General features: G+C 35.0%; 3 protein-coding genes across 3 annotated transcripts; 1 reads left to right on the forward strand and 2 right to left on the reverse strand.

Annotated features, from left to right (window-relative positions):
* Window positions 1-1,139: 1,139 nt before the first annotated feature.
* On the forward strand, window positions 1,140-2,781 carry EV154DRAFT_485966 (uncharacterized protein; the record flags this gene model as incomplete). The annotated part of the gene is made up of 4 exons (XM_051598796.1): window positions 1,140-1,170; window positions 1,337-1,426; window positions 2,083-2,282; window positions 2,611-2,781. The coding sequence occupies 4 exons, from the start codon at window positions 1,140-1,142 to the stop codon at window positions 2,779-2,781; spliced, it is 492 nt and encodes a 163-aa protein (XP_051452931.1).
* Window positions 2,782-3,481: 700 nt separating this feature from the next.
* Window positions 3,482-5,169, reverse strand: EV154DRAFT_485967 (uncharacterized protein; the record flags this gene model as incomplete). The annotated part of the gene is made up of 5 exons (XM_051598797.1): window positions 3,482-3,560; window positions 3,839-4,155; window positions 4,240-4,271; window positions 4,841-5,026; window positions 5,157-5,169. 5 exons carry the CDS (start codon window positions 5,167-5,169, stop codon window positions 3,482-3,484), a joined length of 627 nt encoding a protein of 208 aa, XP_051452932.1.
* Window positions 5,170-9,718: 4,549 nt separating this feature from the next.
* EV154DRAFT_485969 (uncharacterized protein) lies at window positions 9,719-10,125 on the reverse strand (the record flags this gene model as incomplete). The annotated part of the gene is made up of 2 exons (XM_051598798.1): window positions 9,719-9,999; window positions 10,047-10,125. 2 exons carry the CDS (start codon window positions 10,123-10,125, stop codon window positions 9,719-9,721), a joined length of 360 nt encoding a protein of 119 aa, XP_051452933.1.
* Window positions 10,126-13,324: the final 3,199 nt, after the last annotated feature.

The following is a 13,324-nucleotide window of genomic DNA, read 5'->3' on the forward strand; positions in this document are numbered from 1 at the left end:
TTTTGACGTGAAGAAAATAAGGACATGTCTTAATGTTGTTACTGCTAGATCTCAGTGCATTGAAACGCATTTGTCTTTCGAAATGGTAATTGTAGTTGGTGATACAGAGCTCGAATCCTTGAGGATTTTTTCTTAACATAAAAGATTGAGAATCATTACAAAGAAAATAAAAAAGAAATCTGAAAGGGGAAGAAAGACTTTGTTATGATGAGATAATAATTCTATTTTTAACTGTCAACCTATTTTTTTTTTCTAAATTAAAGTTTACGCCAGTACTAATTTCACCCTCATTAAAGAGTGCATTTACGATCGAAAGTCTACATTATTCATGATATCTTAATATCATATCAAAACAACCTGTTTTACTTTCAGAGCACCTAACAGTGGGGTTTAAAATGTAAAATTAAGGTTTTTTTCTCGAGCAATGTCTTAAATGCTTTGTTTGTATTACTTTCAAGTTTTCCGAATTTGAAAATTCATGTAGCAACAATTATTCATTTTTCCTTCTTCAATAAAATAAACAATGCAAGCTATTTTGATAAGGAAGAAATCTTACAGAGAAAACAAAAAAGCCTATTCAGGTATACACAACCTTTTTAGTGCTCTTAAGGGTAAGAGTTTTTTTTAACTGTGACTACTGCAGTACTCTTACTGTTCTGTTCCAAACCCTTTTGTGATTTTAGATGACCATCTATTAGGATTTATTGATACTACGGCCTCAAAAAACCCTTTTAATTTGAATTTAATGAGTCTGTTCACTACAACACGATACCCATTTGAACGATTATTAGATATCATACACTAAAGCTTCTTTTTGAGTACGACATCATTCTCTTCATTTTTTGATGGCTTAAACTATTTAACAGTCTTGTCCTTATTTTTGTTTATTAAAACAAGAGGTTGAAATATTCTAAAAATCGTGCACCAGTTCCATAAAATAGACACTGTTTGTTGCAATGCTAATAATACAAGCATCTCGCGCATTGTTGAATCGATAAACAATTTATTGGTGCGTGCGTCCAAAAAAAAATAAATTTCAAAACTACGTGATAAGACATGACGAGCTATATCTCATGCCACTACTGATATATAACCTGAATCCAAAAATTCACAGTTCTTTAGTTATTTTAATTTAACCTATGCAAGGGTCAATTGGGGTGAAAGTTTCATGTAAAAAAAACCCTTTACGTTTATAATCACAAACTGACTGACTTATACTAATGATTGAAGAATCTTTGTTATCTTTTATACTATAATTTCATACCCAGATTATCACAGAATTATCCATATATGCGTGATATTTAAAGATTCCTTCCCGGTTATTGAAACTTTCTAGACTGTGAATATGGAAAGTCCTCAGACTATGTCTGGGTAGAACTATTTGATCTATCAGTAACATACTTGTCTTGGTTCTGGGCAGAGTCACGTAAAAATCATTGATAATCCGTCACTAGCTATCTTGGCTTAAAAAAAAAAGATATACATACCACATTGTTTGATAGAGACGAACAGAAAGTTTATTGATTGTAATTTAATTTAACGTATACTCATGCCAGTCTTGAGTATTAGAAGAGGAACAAGGGGGATGTCAAAATTACTTTGACCCATGTGGAATCTAGTCATTGGCACACATTTGCTCCATCCATGGGATGAGGCACCTCAAGTACCATAAGATCTTATGTAAACAACACATACGCTTTGGAAATATCAATAAGAGCTGCAGCTGGAGTGTATTGAATTAAACAAAAAATCACATGCCATTTATATGAATGACTACACATTAATGATTGTTGTCATATTTTTTTTTTTTTTTTGCAATGCATCTCCAAATTACGTTCGTAATCGGTTGAACAGAAAGAAAATAATAATAGACGAGAAGGCTTATAAGACAAAAATTATTTTTTAAGAAAAAACTACATTTATTTGTAAGAATAATGATTTTCTATATATTGTGGACGTTAGCCGTTCAGAAGAACGTTACCAAGTCTAGCCACGGGGAGGCCTCCACTTTGTAGACTCACCCCCAGACCCCAACGCTGAAAAAGAAAGAACATTAGTTTCAATAATATTACGAGTTACCAGCACAAAAGACGACACAATGGGAGAGATCACCACATCAGAAAAAGCCAAAACCACAGGAAAGACCAAAACCAGAGATACTAGCCTATGTTAGTTTTAATAATGTTAAAGATTACCAAAAACTCCAAGACGAAAGACGACACCACAGGAGAGTTAAACACATCAGAAAAAAACCAAAGACCAAACCATTAATACTAGCAAATGTTAGTCTAGTTGCGAAACTATTGTAATTGAATGTGCGTTGATATACCCATACAAAAAAATACAAAAAATTAAAGGAAGGAAAAAGATGAAAAAAAATTTTCTCGTTTTAAAATTTAAGCTAGTGTGTGACTTTCTTTTCTATATTTGTCATCGATAACATTCTTCGGAAAAAGAAAATTATTAGGATAAGTCATTAAAACACGAGTTGTACAATTTAGAAAATATAAATTATATCTATGAAAACGTTAGGTGGTTTTAGTCTATTTTGACCGAAAGTAAAGATATATTTTATGCCACTATTTATTAAATATATCATTTTTGCCAAAGATCACGCCGGTATTTGGGGATGAGACCTTCTTAGAGGACTACAAAATCCCTAATTTCACCTCTGGATACCTTGTTTTACCTTTAAGTTTTTTTCACTTTTTGTGTTGTATATTGGCTGCCACCTTTCTGTTAAAGTTACCAGTAGAATACAACGCATGCTTGTTTCTTTGAAATTGGCCTTTCATGCACGAATGTAATTGTTTAAGGCGTGATTTGTCAAGAGCTTCAAAATGTCATCAACTCCATCTTATCATGTGTTGCCATAATGTCTTGTGAAATCATTCCCCAAATAACTATAATAATACCATCTTGCATTACATCTAGCTCACTGTAAGAAGTACTTTAAATCAAGTCTTCCAAATCTTATCTGACTCCATCTTTCTAATAATTTTTGGCGATAGGTAATTTGTATTCCAAATGTATTTTTTGCGGCTGTGACCAAACGATAATACTGTCTGAGCCATCTAACTATTCAATGTCCACGTAATCCAGCTTATTCTTACTCTTCAAATTTTCAAAACTCTTTTTTGTTGATGGTACCTTTCATTCTCACTGACTTTGTCTGAATTTATCATATAAACAACACGGTATTTTCCTTTTGTGCGATATCTAGTATAAATAATGTTAGTCGTTTCTGGAATAAAACCATTCTGAATCTTTGACCTAAGGCACTGCTGATCTTCGTAGATGGTCTCATATTTTTATACAAACCTTCCCTGTTCGCCAAGTATTCGTTTGTTTTATAATGTCTTATTTTCTCTTCCCTATGTGGCACTAATTCTGAGAAACGTATTTCATCTGTTGTTCTTTTTATTACGTAAGGAGAATGAAACGAGGTTCATGGGTACTGGTATATTCGAAAATATTACTCCTATTGCATTGGCTGATTATTTGAATAGCGCCTTTCCAGCATCTGTGGGTAGTCAAAAGTTGGAATCGATAAATTATAACTGCGTGCACCATATTATAAACTTACATTATATACACACAACATACAGACGTCCGTATGCCTATGCCTTCAAAAATGAGAAAACCAAACTGGTAATGAGACCTCCCATCAAAGTGATTCATTCCTACAATGTTGCATTGGAGTTTTCAAGCAACAATGAATTACTAGGGTAAATGCTTCGGGATCATCTCCTCATATTATTTCACTAGCCTGGAGACCTTTTTTGGTAACAAGGAACAATCTAGTTGGTACCATCAGGGGAATGATCATAAATGTTACATTGGGAGATGATCCGAGAATCTTGTAATGTTAAAAGTCTCTGACAAACTTCGATTTAATGTCCATACTATTGCGTAAGAAAATCTTGGTGAAAATTGGTACATCTTGACGTCGAAGAAGATTATGATTAAGGTTTTCAAGACTAAAAGAGCTTGACCCTTTTTATTAGTTTGGTAACTTTTGTTTTTATACTTGAAAAATCCAAGCCACACGTTACTTAAAAACATTGGGCAAATCCAGTACTTTGAAGTAGGGATGTTTGCAGCACACTGGAAATTCCCCGAGACAACGTTTTTTATTTCTTGGTCTCTTCTACACTAAAATTTTCTCTAACATAACTCTTTTGTTCCAAGGGCTCTCAATATGATACTTAGCTGGATAAGATCAATTTAAAAGCTTACTACGTTAACATCTGTGGTGTACCGTTCTCCATCTATGATTTTTCATAGTTTCTGTTATGTTGAAGACTTGCATTATGTGCCACTCTTTCAAGTTTGGTTTTTATGGTATTTTTTTTAAATCATCTCACTAAACTTGTCTCGTTTTGTGTCGCCTTGTCTTAAATTAGCCTAAGCCAATTCGTGTTACAGCTAGTGCGCTTGTCATATGTCGTATGTATAGCGTAATTTGACTAATTTAATTACTTCTTATCTTGGCACTCAATTATAGTACATATACGCTATATATTATAAGTACCATATTTGGAATAAATTTCTTTAGGTTTGACACAATGTCAGATCCATCATATGTGTTGTATCGCAGATGTATTGAATCATAGAAAACAATAGAAATCCAATATTAGATCTCAGTAGACAGACTGGAGATCTTAATCATGGAAATATTGCTATGAGCGAATAACAATACATAAATAAACATTTATTTAATTCAAATGGATTGACGATTGAATAGTTACTCCCGATTTGATTTACTATTAGTTTAGACACAGCTTCGTTAAAGTATAAATACGACCTCATTCAACTCTTAATAAAAGGCTATCTTTACTTTTAATATTCATAAAGACCCATTTGATATCTACGATATTACAATATGTCCAGCTGAGATCAGATTTCATAATCAATCCTGCATTGGTCGCGTAGCTGTTGTATTCCAGCAGTATATAAATCACTTTTACGGTTACATACATGAACTCCGAAGATTGAGGTAAAATATCATCTTTAACCTTTTGGCCTATGACAAATGATATTTCTTAATTCACGTAACACTCATATATTTACTTCAGCTATAGAATGTTATTTTGTTATCCTTGATGAACCTTGCGGGATATTGACAGTTTAGACAATATGTCAATATAACCTACCCACGGTAGTCATCTTCCCGTTTGCTGTAAATAGTTGTGTTCTTCGTGTATAAAAGAAACCCACATGTTTACGTTTAAAAAAGTTCAGTTCTTTTTTGCAATCTGTTTCACACTCTGTCTTATTGTCTTTTTTATTTTTTTTATTTTTAGGGAACTGCCGAAGCTTCTAGTTTCTCATAAATTTATTTTATAATCCAATTTAGGACTCTGTCATTGAATGGATAAACTATAATGCACCAGAAGTGCCGGATATGGGTCAACTAGCTACCTTGTATATAACAATAAGTGATGTTTCTTATGTAACTGATTTACAAATCTTATTACATCATTTTAGAGTTGGAGGGTACACAGTCAATTCGATCTTCGCAGGAAAAATCTACCAGTAATAATTTAATATAACAGGGACCTCTATTTTATTATGACAAACTCTCCAGCTTATAATAAACGATTATAGAGTCTCATTTCTTTACTTGCTTGATTTTCCAATATACTCATATAAACGTTATTGTTCAAATTGATGACTTCTGTTTGTATGAAGGATAATACGAGATGTGGTTCGTTCATAAAATAAAGGATCAGTATTCAATTTAAAGTACAAATAAGAATTATATGGATAGTAATACATAGTAATTGTATTTCCCAAATCGCGGCACTCAGACCAGCAGGATTGCGTCTGAAAATTGTTTGTGTTCGGTATTTTGAACCCAAAATTCAGAATGTGTTGTGCAATTGCTGTATAACTGTATGATGGTGTTCAATGCAAAAAAGCAAACGGCGTAAACATGAAAATTCGGACGTAAATATGGGGTACTTCAAAGGACGAATCGTATTTCTACTAATAACAAAAAATGTGTGTATGTATTGTGCTGTCAGAAGCGGGGCGGGGTAAGCGCAGAACAGTATAATTATTTATGTGAGAACAGGAAGACAGAAGTTATATATATATACAGTATAATAGTATTTTTACATGTATAAAATAAATGAAAGCCGAAAGAGATTTATTCGAAGAAGAAAGGAAAAGATATAAGATCTTAATTACAGAAGTACACATAAATAAACATGACTTTATTTGTAACAATTGACAGGACTAGTAGACGATGGTTCAGAGATCAAATTTACCGAGACAGAATCTTAGTCATATTGAATTCGAGACATATTTGTGGCATCGCGCATAGATAGAGATGATGACATGAGCTGGTACTACCTATGTTATATAACGGACTTTAAGGACAACGATACAAAGACAATGGATGTTAAATGTGTTTCAAGTACAAGATATAACTGAAATAAACGATTTGGAGCAGAGACGTTGGACAGGATACAATAGGCATGTTCAACATTTACATTTGCGACAAAATAAAGAGAACAGGAAACATGTGTTACAAAGACGATGGGCTGGCTTCGTTTCAATAACAATATTAAGCATCTTGCAGGATAGTTTTCAAACCGCAACAATCGGAGTTCATGACCACAAGACTATTTTCCGTCTCGGCTATTGTATTAAGAATGGACACATGAACAAATATGCAGACACTATAAAGCAGAACGATAAGCGACATTTCAAGAATTGTTTGAAATAAACTCTTTATTAAGAATAAAGGAAAGGTGGTAATTTTGTCTTGGGGAAGGAATAATGTTTTTGTCATAAACAAGTGCACTCTATTTATACGCGTTACTTGCATGGGAAGAACTAATATAGGTTTAAGCTATATAATTGGACGAGGCGGTTTGTTTTATTGGTAAGATTAAGTAATGAGGAGTTGATAATCCAAGATTGGCGAAATTTAATGGACATTGAGAAGGTCAATAATTTGAGAGAGCGAAAAGCCAGACCAAAATTAACGTGAACGATGCCTTTGACAAGATCCTTTGAAGCTGATATGGGATACTGACTTATAATTTAGTTCAATGTTGTATACGTTTTTTAAAGAGGGAGGTATTTACCTATGTAATGTTTGTTCCCAGCACTACAAGACGTTTTGGGGAAGACAAGATATATCGCTTTGGTTTCTTTTACAGGGTATAAGGCCGTTCTCAGGATTTCAATCTTATCTTGTACCTAACAATTAGAACCAAAAAGTTATTCGTTTTGTAATGATTAATATATTATGCAGAGTACTTAACAAAAGCGGGAGCACCTGGTGAAGCAATCAATATGAAGGAGAGAACCGAAACGCGTTAGTCGCTTAAAATACTGATAGCAAACATAGGACTACCGAAAAAAAAAAAAAGCCTATAAACTCTCAACGGACCTAAATCTACTTGAAGAGAGCGTTTGAACTATTCAGCAAATTAAGTAGCTAATACGTAGGATGGCAAAAAAGGCATTATTTGCTTAAAGTGCTTGTAACCAGCTTCGCATTACTAAGTACTACAGTCTATTAATTCTCAACGGACCAAAGTCGACTTGGAGAGAGTTTTCAAAGTATAACCGTTCGTCAGCGCATCCTTCAGCCCATACAAGTCTTACCAGATTACGCATTCCCCGATGGCAACAGCACCTTAATCAATAAGCGTAGGAGTGATCCCGTAGAATGAAGAAGAATTCAGAATGAGTAATTGTTATAAATGAAAGAAAGTTCGAGAGAAAAATTAAGTCAACAAATACCCCAGTTATTATCTAGCTCTAGAAAAACCCAGTCACACCTGAAAACCATTTTGGCTCAATTTTCCTCCCATACTGGATTTCCCACCGTATTTTCAAAAAATAGTCCCTAATTTTTCAAAAAGTCCGCAGTAATTTTTCAAAAAGCCTTTCACTGTTTTTTCAAAAAGCTTCTTTTAATTTTTCAAAAACATAACCTTAATTTTTCGAAAAACTTTTACCATGTCCATTGACGTTTTTATGAGCGATCTTAATCTTGATGTAGAAGGTGACGAGGAGACTGAAGAGCTGTACGTTCACTTATACCAAAAAAGTGCTGGATCGGCATCTAGTGTTACTGAAAGTGCCATGGAAGTAGATGAGGATATTGCTGACGATTTGGAGGTTTTCCCTGATAGTAATGACGAAGACAGCAACAAAAGTTCGGATGAAGAGAGTGCCCGCATTGATGAGACTTTAGAAGAAGCACATATTCGTGTAAAGAACTATTGTGACCTTCATTATAACCAGCCCGAATTTAAGCACGAGGATAAAAAGAAAAGAATCCACATGAAGTATAAAGATGAACAGATAGGAATGTTCATTGACTTGATCGCTGCTGGCTCCGATGTGAAATCAGCCTGTAATTCAACTGGTATTAGATTGCACTCTGGTTATAATTATAGAAAAAAGTATAGAGAAGACCCAGAATTGGGAATCCCTGAAAGAAAGAAACGAGGTCCTAAGGGATCCCGATTCAAATTAAAAGACAGGCATGCAGACTGGATCATCAAGTACATCGACGAAAGACCTACTGCTGTACTTGCTCAAGTTCTGGAAGATTTGACGAATCATTTTTCGGATGAGAATATTCAGGTGAGTAAGTCAGCATTGCATAGATTTATGAGAGAAAGATGTGCTTTATCTATGAAACGACTTGAGAAAATACCTGCAAGACGAAACCACATTGATGTAATCACTCAACGTCGAGAGTCGGTAGAGGATTGGATTGCTAACGAGGATATGGACTTTGAAAAAAACTGCGTGTTCATAGACGAAGCAGGGTTTAACATAAATATCACCCGTAACAGAGGTTGGTCAAAGAAAGGCAAGCCTGCCAAGGCTATTGTACCTACCTCTCGCAGCACGTCAATCACTATTTTAGGCGCAATTTCAACTGACGGTGTAATTGACATATCATTAAGAAAGCCTACCTCAACAACGGGGAGCAAAAAGAGAAAGGTCAATGGTAAAGAAGTTGTCGTAAATGGTAGAGTGGGTACAAGATCATCTCATTTCATGAGCTATCTTAGCAGCATGACGGATTGTTTAGATAGAAATGGATTACACGGCTATTATCTTGTAATGGATAATGCACCAATCCACAAACCAATTGCAATCAGAGCGTTAATAGAAGAAAGAGGCTATAAGTGCGTTTATTTGCCTCCATATTCCCCCTTTCTTAATCCAATTGAGGAATTTTGGTCGAAGGTAAAGAGTGGTATTAAAAGAAACCCTTTGGACACAGGCGATCTTTTGACTCCTCGAATTATGGAGTCAGTTACAAATGTAACTTTACAGGATTGTCGTGGATGGATTCGACATTCGGTTAGCTTCTTTCCTCGATGTATTGCTATGGAAAAAATGCTTTAAGTTAATAAACAATTATAAAAAAACTACTTGTCTTTTGAAAAAATATTAGTATCTTTTTAAAAAATTAGATTGAACTTTTTGAAAAAATAGTGGAGCGCTTTTTGAAAAATTACTGATGCCTTTTTGAAAAATTAGGGACTATTTTTTGAAAATATGGTGGGAAATCCAGTACAATTATCTATAGGTGAGCATGGTATAAAGGACACTATATTACATCGCTTACTCTTGAATTCTTCGGAAATGCTTACACGTGGGACATTTCCTTTAGCTACTACACCCATTTGGTAGAAGAGTTTTGTCGATTCTCCATAAGACGCCGATATATTCATAATTTGGTGCAAATAGTTTCCTTCTTGCGTTTGACGCCTTGCTTGGCAAACTCGTTCGCACATTGTTGAGATACCCATGTTCGTGATTGTCCCTGGGTTGTTTTTCCGGTTATTTTATCCGGAATACCACTCCATATGTCAAGGTAGTTCCCATTATTAACCAACAAGAAATTTTTCACGCGGTCCATTGCCGGTTTATTGTCATGACCTTCCCCACCAAACCATGACCTGTTTTTTCTATGTTGATCATCAGACTGCGTACTTGTAAAGTATTCCGCTTGTTGTTTAATTCCTCATTTCTGGGTAACATCTCCCTCTCTTTACCCTGATCATTCCGGATGTTAGGAGCGGTTATAGATGAGTGACTATCAGTATTGTTTGCCAAAAGCTTCGTGTTATCCATGGTTAAAAATTTGAATAGTTTATTTTCTTAAGTTTTTAAAAAAAAGCGATGAATAAGCGAAATATGTCGATGAAATATGAGATATTGTGTCATGGAACACAAAATGTTTATGTTAATTTAGACTTTTTTCTGTTTTTGCAACTGTTTTGTTGCAAAAACTTGGAAAAAATCATTGAAAAATCATATCACAGAAATATTTTTGCAGAATTTTAGATTTTTGATTCTGAAACCTCTATCGTTGTACATTCCAATATTCTTTCGGAATTCAGTACTCGTAAGATGTTTTCCAGCCAAAAGTGTTCGCATGAAAGTAGTCGACATGGCAGCTATATTGATTTTGACTTTTTTATTGTTGCATTAAACAGAAATGTTTTGATTCTTTACTTGTTCTTCTTTAACCCGCACAGCATTAGAATTTGAGCATCGTTCTATCATCCCTCGTACATTATAACGTCAAAAAAATCGGAAGGCAAATATTCACAGTATATACCTCTACGTTAACGAAGAAAATTCATCTCTTCAAAGCTATTGTGGCACGAACGATTCAAGTCATAATCTCTGGTGAGATAGAGAAAAAGATTAGAAAGTTTTTTAGGCGTTCCAATTTCATTTTACCTGTGAAAAATCGTTAGTTACGTTCGTGATCGGCCCTGTTAGTGGCGTTATTCTGAATCTCTGGTTGATTCTTAGAGTCTCTATTACTGTTACTGATTCTTGGGGCACTGGCCATGTTAATTTGTCTTGATTGTCTTCTAACTTTTGGTATTAGCTAATTATGCTGGGGTATATCTGGCTCTGCGTCTGCGTCAAAGACTAACGCCACTGAATTGAATGAATTCGGCTTCGCCAATGTTAGACATTAGTTGTTGCTTCTGAAAAAATTAGCTGAACAAAGTCAAAGCTTTTTTATTTTTAATTTAAAGTTGTGACAACCAGTTTTCAGAAAGGGACAATCAATTGTTTTTACTCAGTGTGTATTATTCCCATACATGTCTGTAGCTTTGACTTGTGCATCGTTTGGTGCGCAAAAAAAAGAACAAACCGAATTACTAAATTTGGTATATACTACAAAGTCAAAACAATCATTATAATATGAATACTGGGTTACAGATATGACATTTGAGTTTTCTAGTTATTTTAGTCCGAATGTTATGGTGAAGGATTTTTATTTATGCAATCACATTCCAATATATTAGTACTATTGATTGTGGTAATATTGTAACTCTGATAAAAAAACAAATGACATCAACGTTTTACGACAGAAACATTAAAAAGTGACATCAATGACATATTTTTGCCAGGCCATGTATGTACGTTTTCGCCGTGCAAAACAAGTTTGACGATGTTCTGCCATGAAGTCCGAGTTTCTTTAAAATCTGTAACGAACGTCCATAATCTCCGTAGTGGTTAAGAACACTTAAATTATTAAACGAACGTTTAACGTGCCTCCAGTTTTAAATAGCGATTTTTTGAATTTTGTTTCAAATTTTTTTTTCGAAATCGAAATGGTGGGATGTGTTTTTTTTTTTTGTAGAATCCCTAAGCTAGACATACATCTGAATGTTCATTCTTAATGGTTTTGACTCATTGTGACCATGCTCATTGTGCAATTTTTTTTATTAAGTCAATAAACCAGTATCAAGTCTAACTTTTCTGTGAGATAAATAAGACTTGCTGACAAATTTTTTTACTTCCTGCACGACTTCTCTACCGTCACTACAGTTACTATATGCTTCAATGTAGTTCATAGACCTTTGAAAAAAATTTTTTATATGAACTACATTGGAAGCTTTATCCAAATAGCTTGATAAGTTATCATCAAGAGACTTGAATGTGTAATCACATCTCAAACGTGCCTCCCTTTTGGCGGAACCCCAGTACATTTCTATCCAGTTGCATTCACAATGATATTTTGGTTATGACTCAAAAATGTGACCTGAGTCAATAACGGCTTGCTGCAAAGCCGACTTTTGCGCCACAAAGTCGGGTCTACTTTCAAGAAAGTGACGAGCCCAACACATTGATCTGTGGCCTGGCTCCTTCGACTTACATAGCATTTTCCAAGCCTTGCCTTGCAGATCACGACCAAGCCATTGGCCTCTTTCCTCCAAAATCTTTCGAATACCTTTGAAGTATCGTGTCTTCTTTGTCTTCACTACATACCCCAGTCTGTTGGTGACACTGGTCTTCTTGGTGTAAAAGAAAGACTGCTCCAAGCGGGTGCCATCGGTTAAAATTACAGTCGTGTCTTTGAACTGATACTTTTCGTTATCTTTGTATGGCTTCTCATTAAGTGTCATACCACTTGCAACAAGAGCATCATCACCGAATGCATTGTGATTGGAACTGTTGTCAAAGAGGAAAACAGCTTGACAACCAGGGTGGAGCAGCTCAAACAAAGGGATTGCATCGTCTTGAAGCTGCTCCAACATGTCAGTGTACTTCCAGTACCCTTCTCTGCCCACACCCGCTTTGAAAAATCTTCTAGAAGTCCAACCAGCATTCTTCATGGTTCCATGGCAATGGCATTGAAATTCACTGACCATTATTGACGATCCTGGGCCCTTCTTTCTGATATGGTTCTCACCTTCTAACAACCACAGATCATCCTTACCATCATTTGCATAAAATGTGGATTCATCGTGCGTAACAAACACAATTTGTTTTATACCTTCATCCAAAACTGGCTCAAGAATCTCCTCCTCATTGTCACCAGCATAAAATTCTGATCTTTTCATGTATTCGACCATTCTTTTAGACCATTCATCTCGGTAGTTGATCACATCTTCTCTTTCATGGCGATCGAAAAAAATAGTCTTTTTATTTTTTCGGTATGAATATCCCCATTCGTACAAATAACGGGAAATTGTTGTCATACTTAAGTCACTTTCAGCCACCCCAAGAACAGAAGGAATGATTTGCTCGTCGATAATCTTTTTGATGATAATCAAGGAACGAAGAGCTGGTTTCATCTTTCGAATTTCTTCCAAAACGGCCATCTTGACATCCGAGTCACTTAAAAGTGATACTCTTTTAACATGGGCGCCTTGGGAGTGGTCAGAAAGCTTACCTTCGTCAATGAACTCCTTTGTCCACTTGACAATGCTCATCCCACGGTATTCCTTTGAATTTTGGGGCCAGAATTTTTCGGCTGCTTCTTCTGAAGCCAATCCTTTCTTTTTTCCACCCAAACGATTCA

This window comes from Mucor mucedo, assembly GCF_025094135.1.
Source record: "Mucor mucedo strain NRRL 3635 chromosome Unknown EV154scaffold_128, whole genome shotgun sequence".
Taxonomy (NCBI): domain Eukaryota; kingdom Fungi; phylum Mucoromycota; class Mucoromycetes; order Mucorales; family Mucoraceae; genus Mucor; species Mucor mucedo.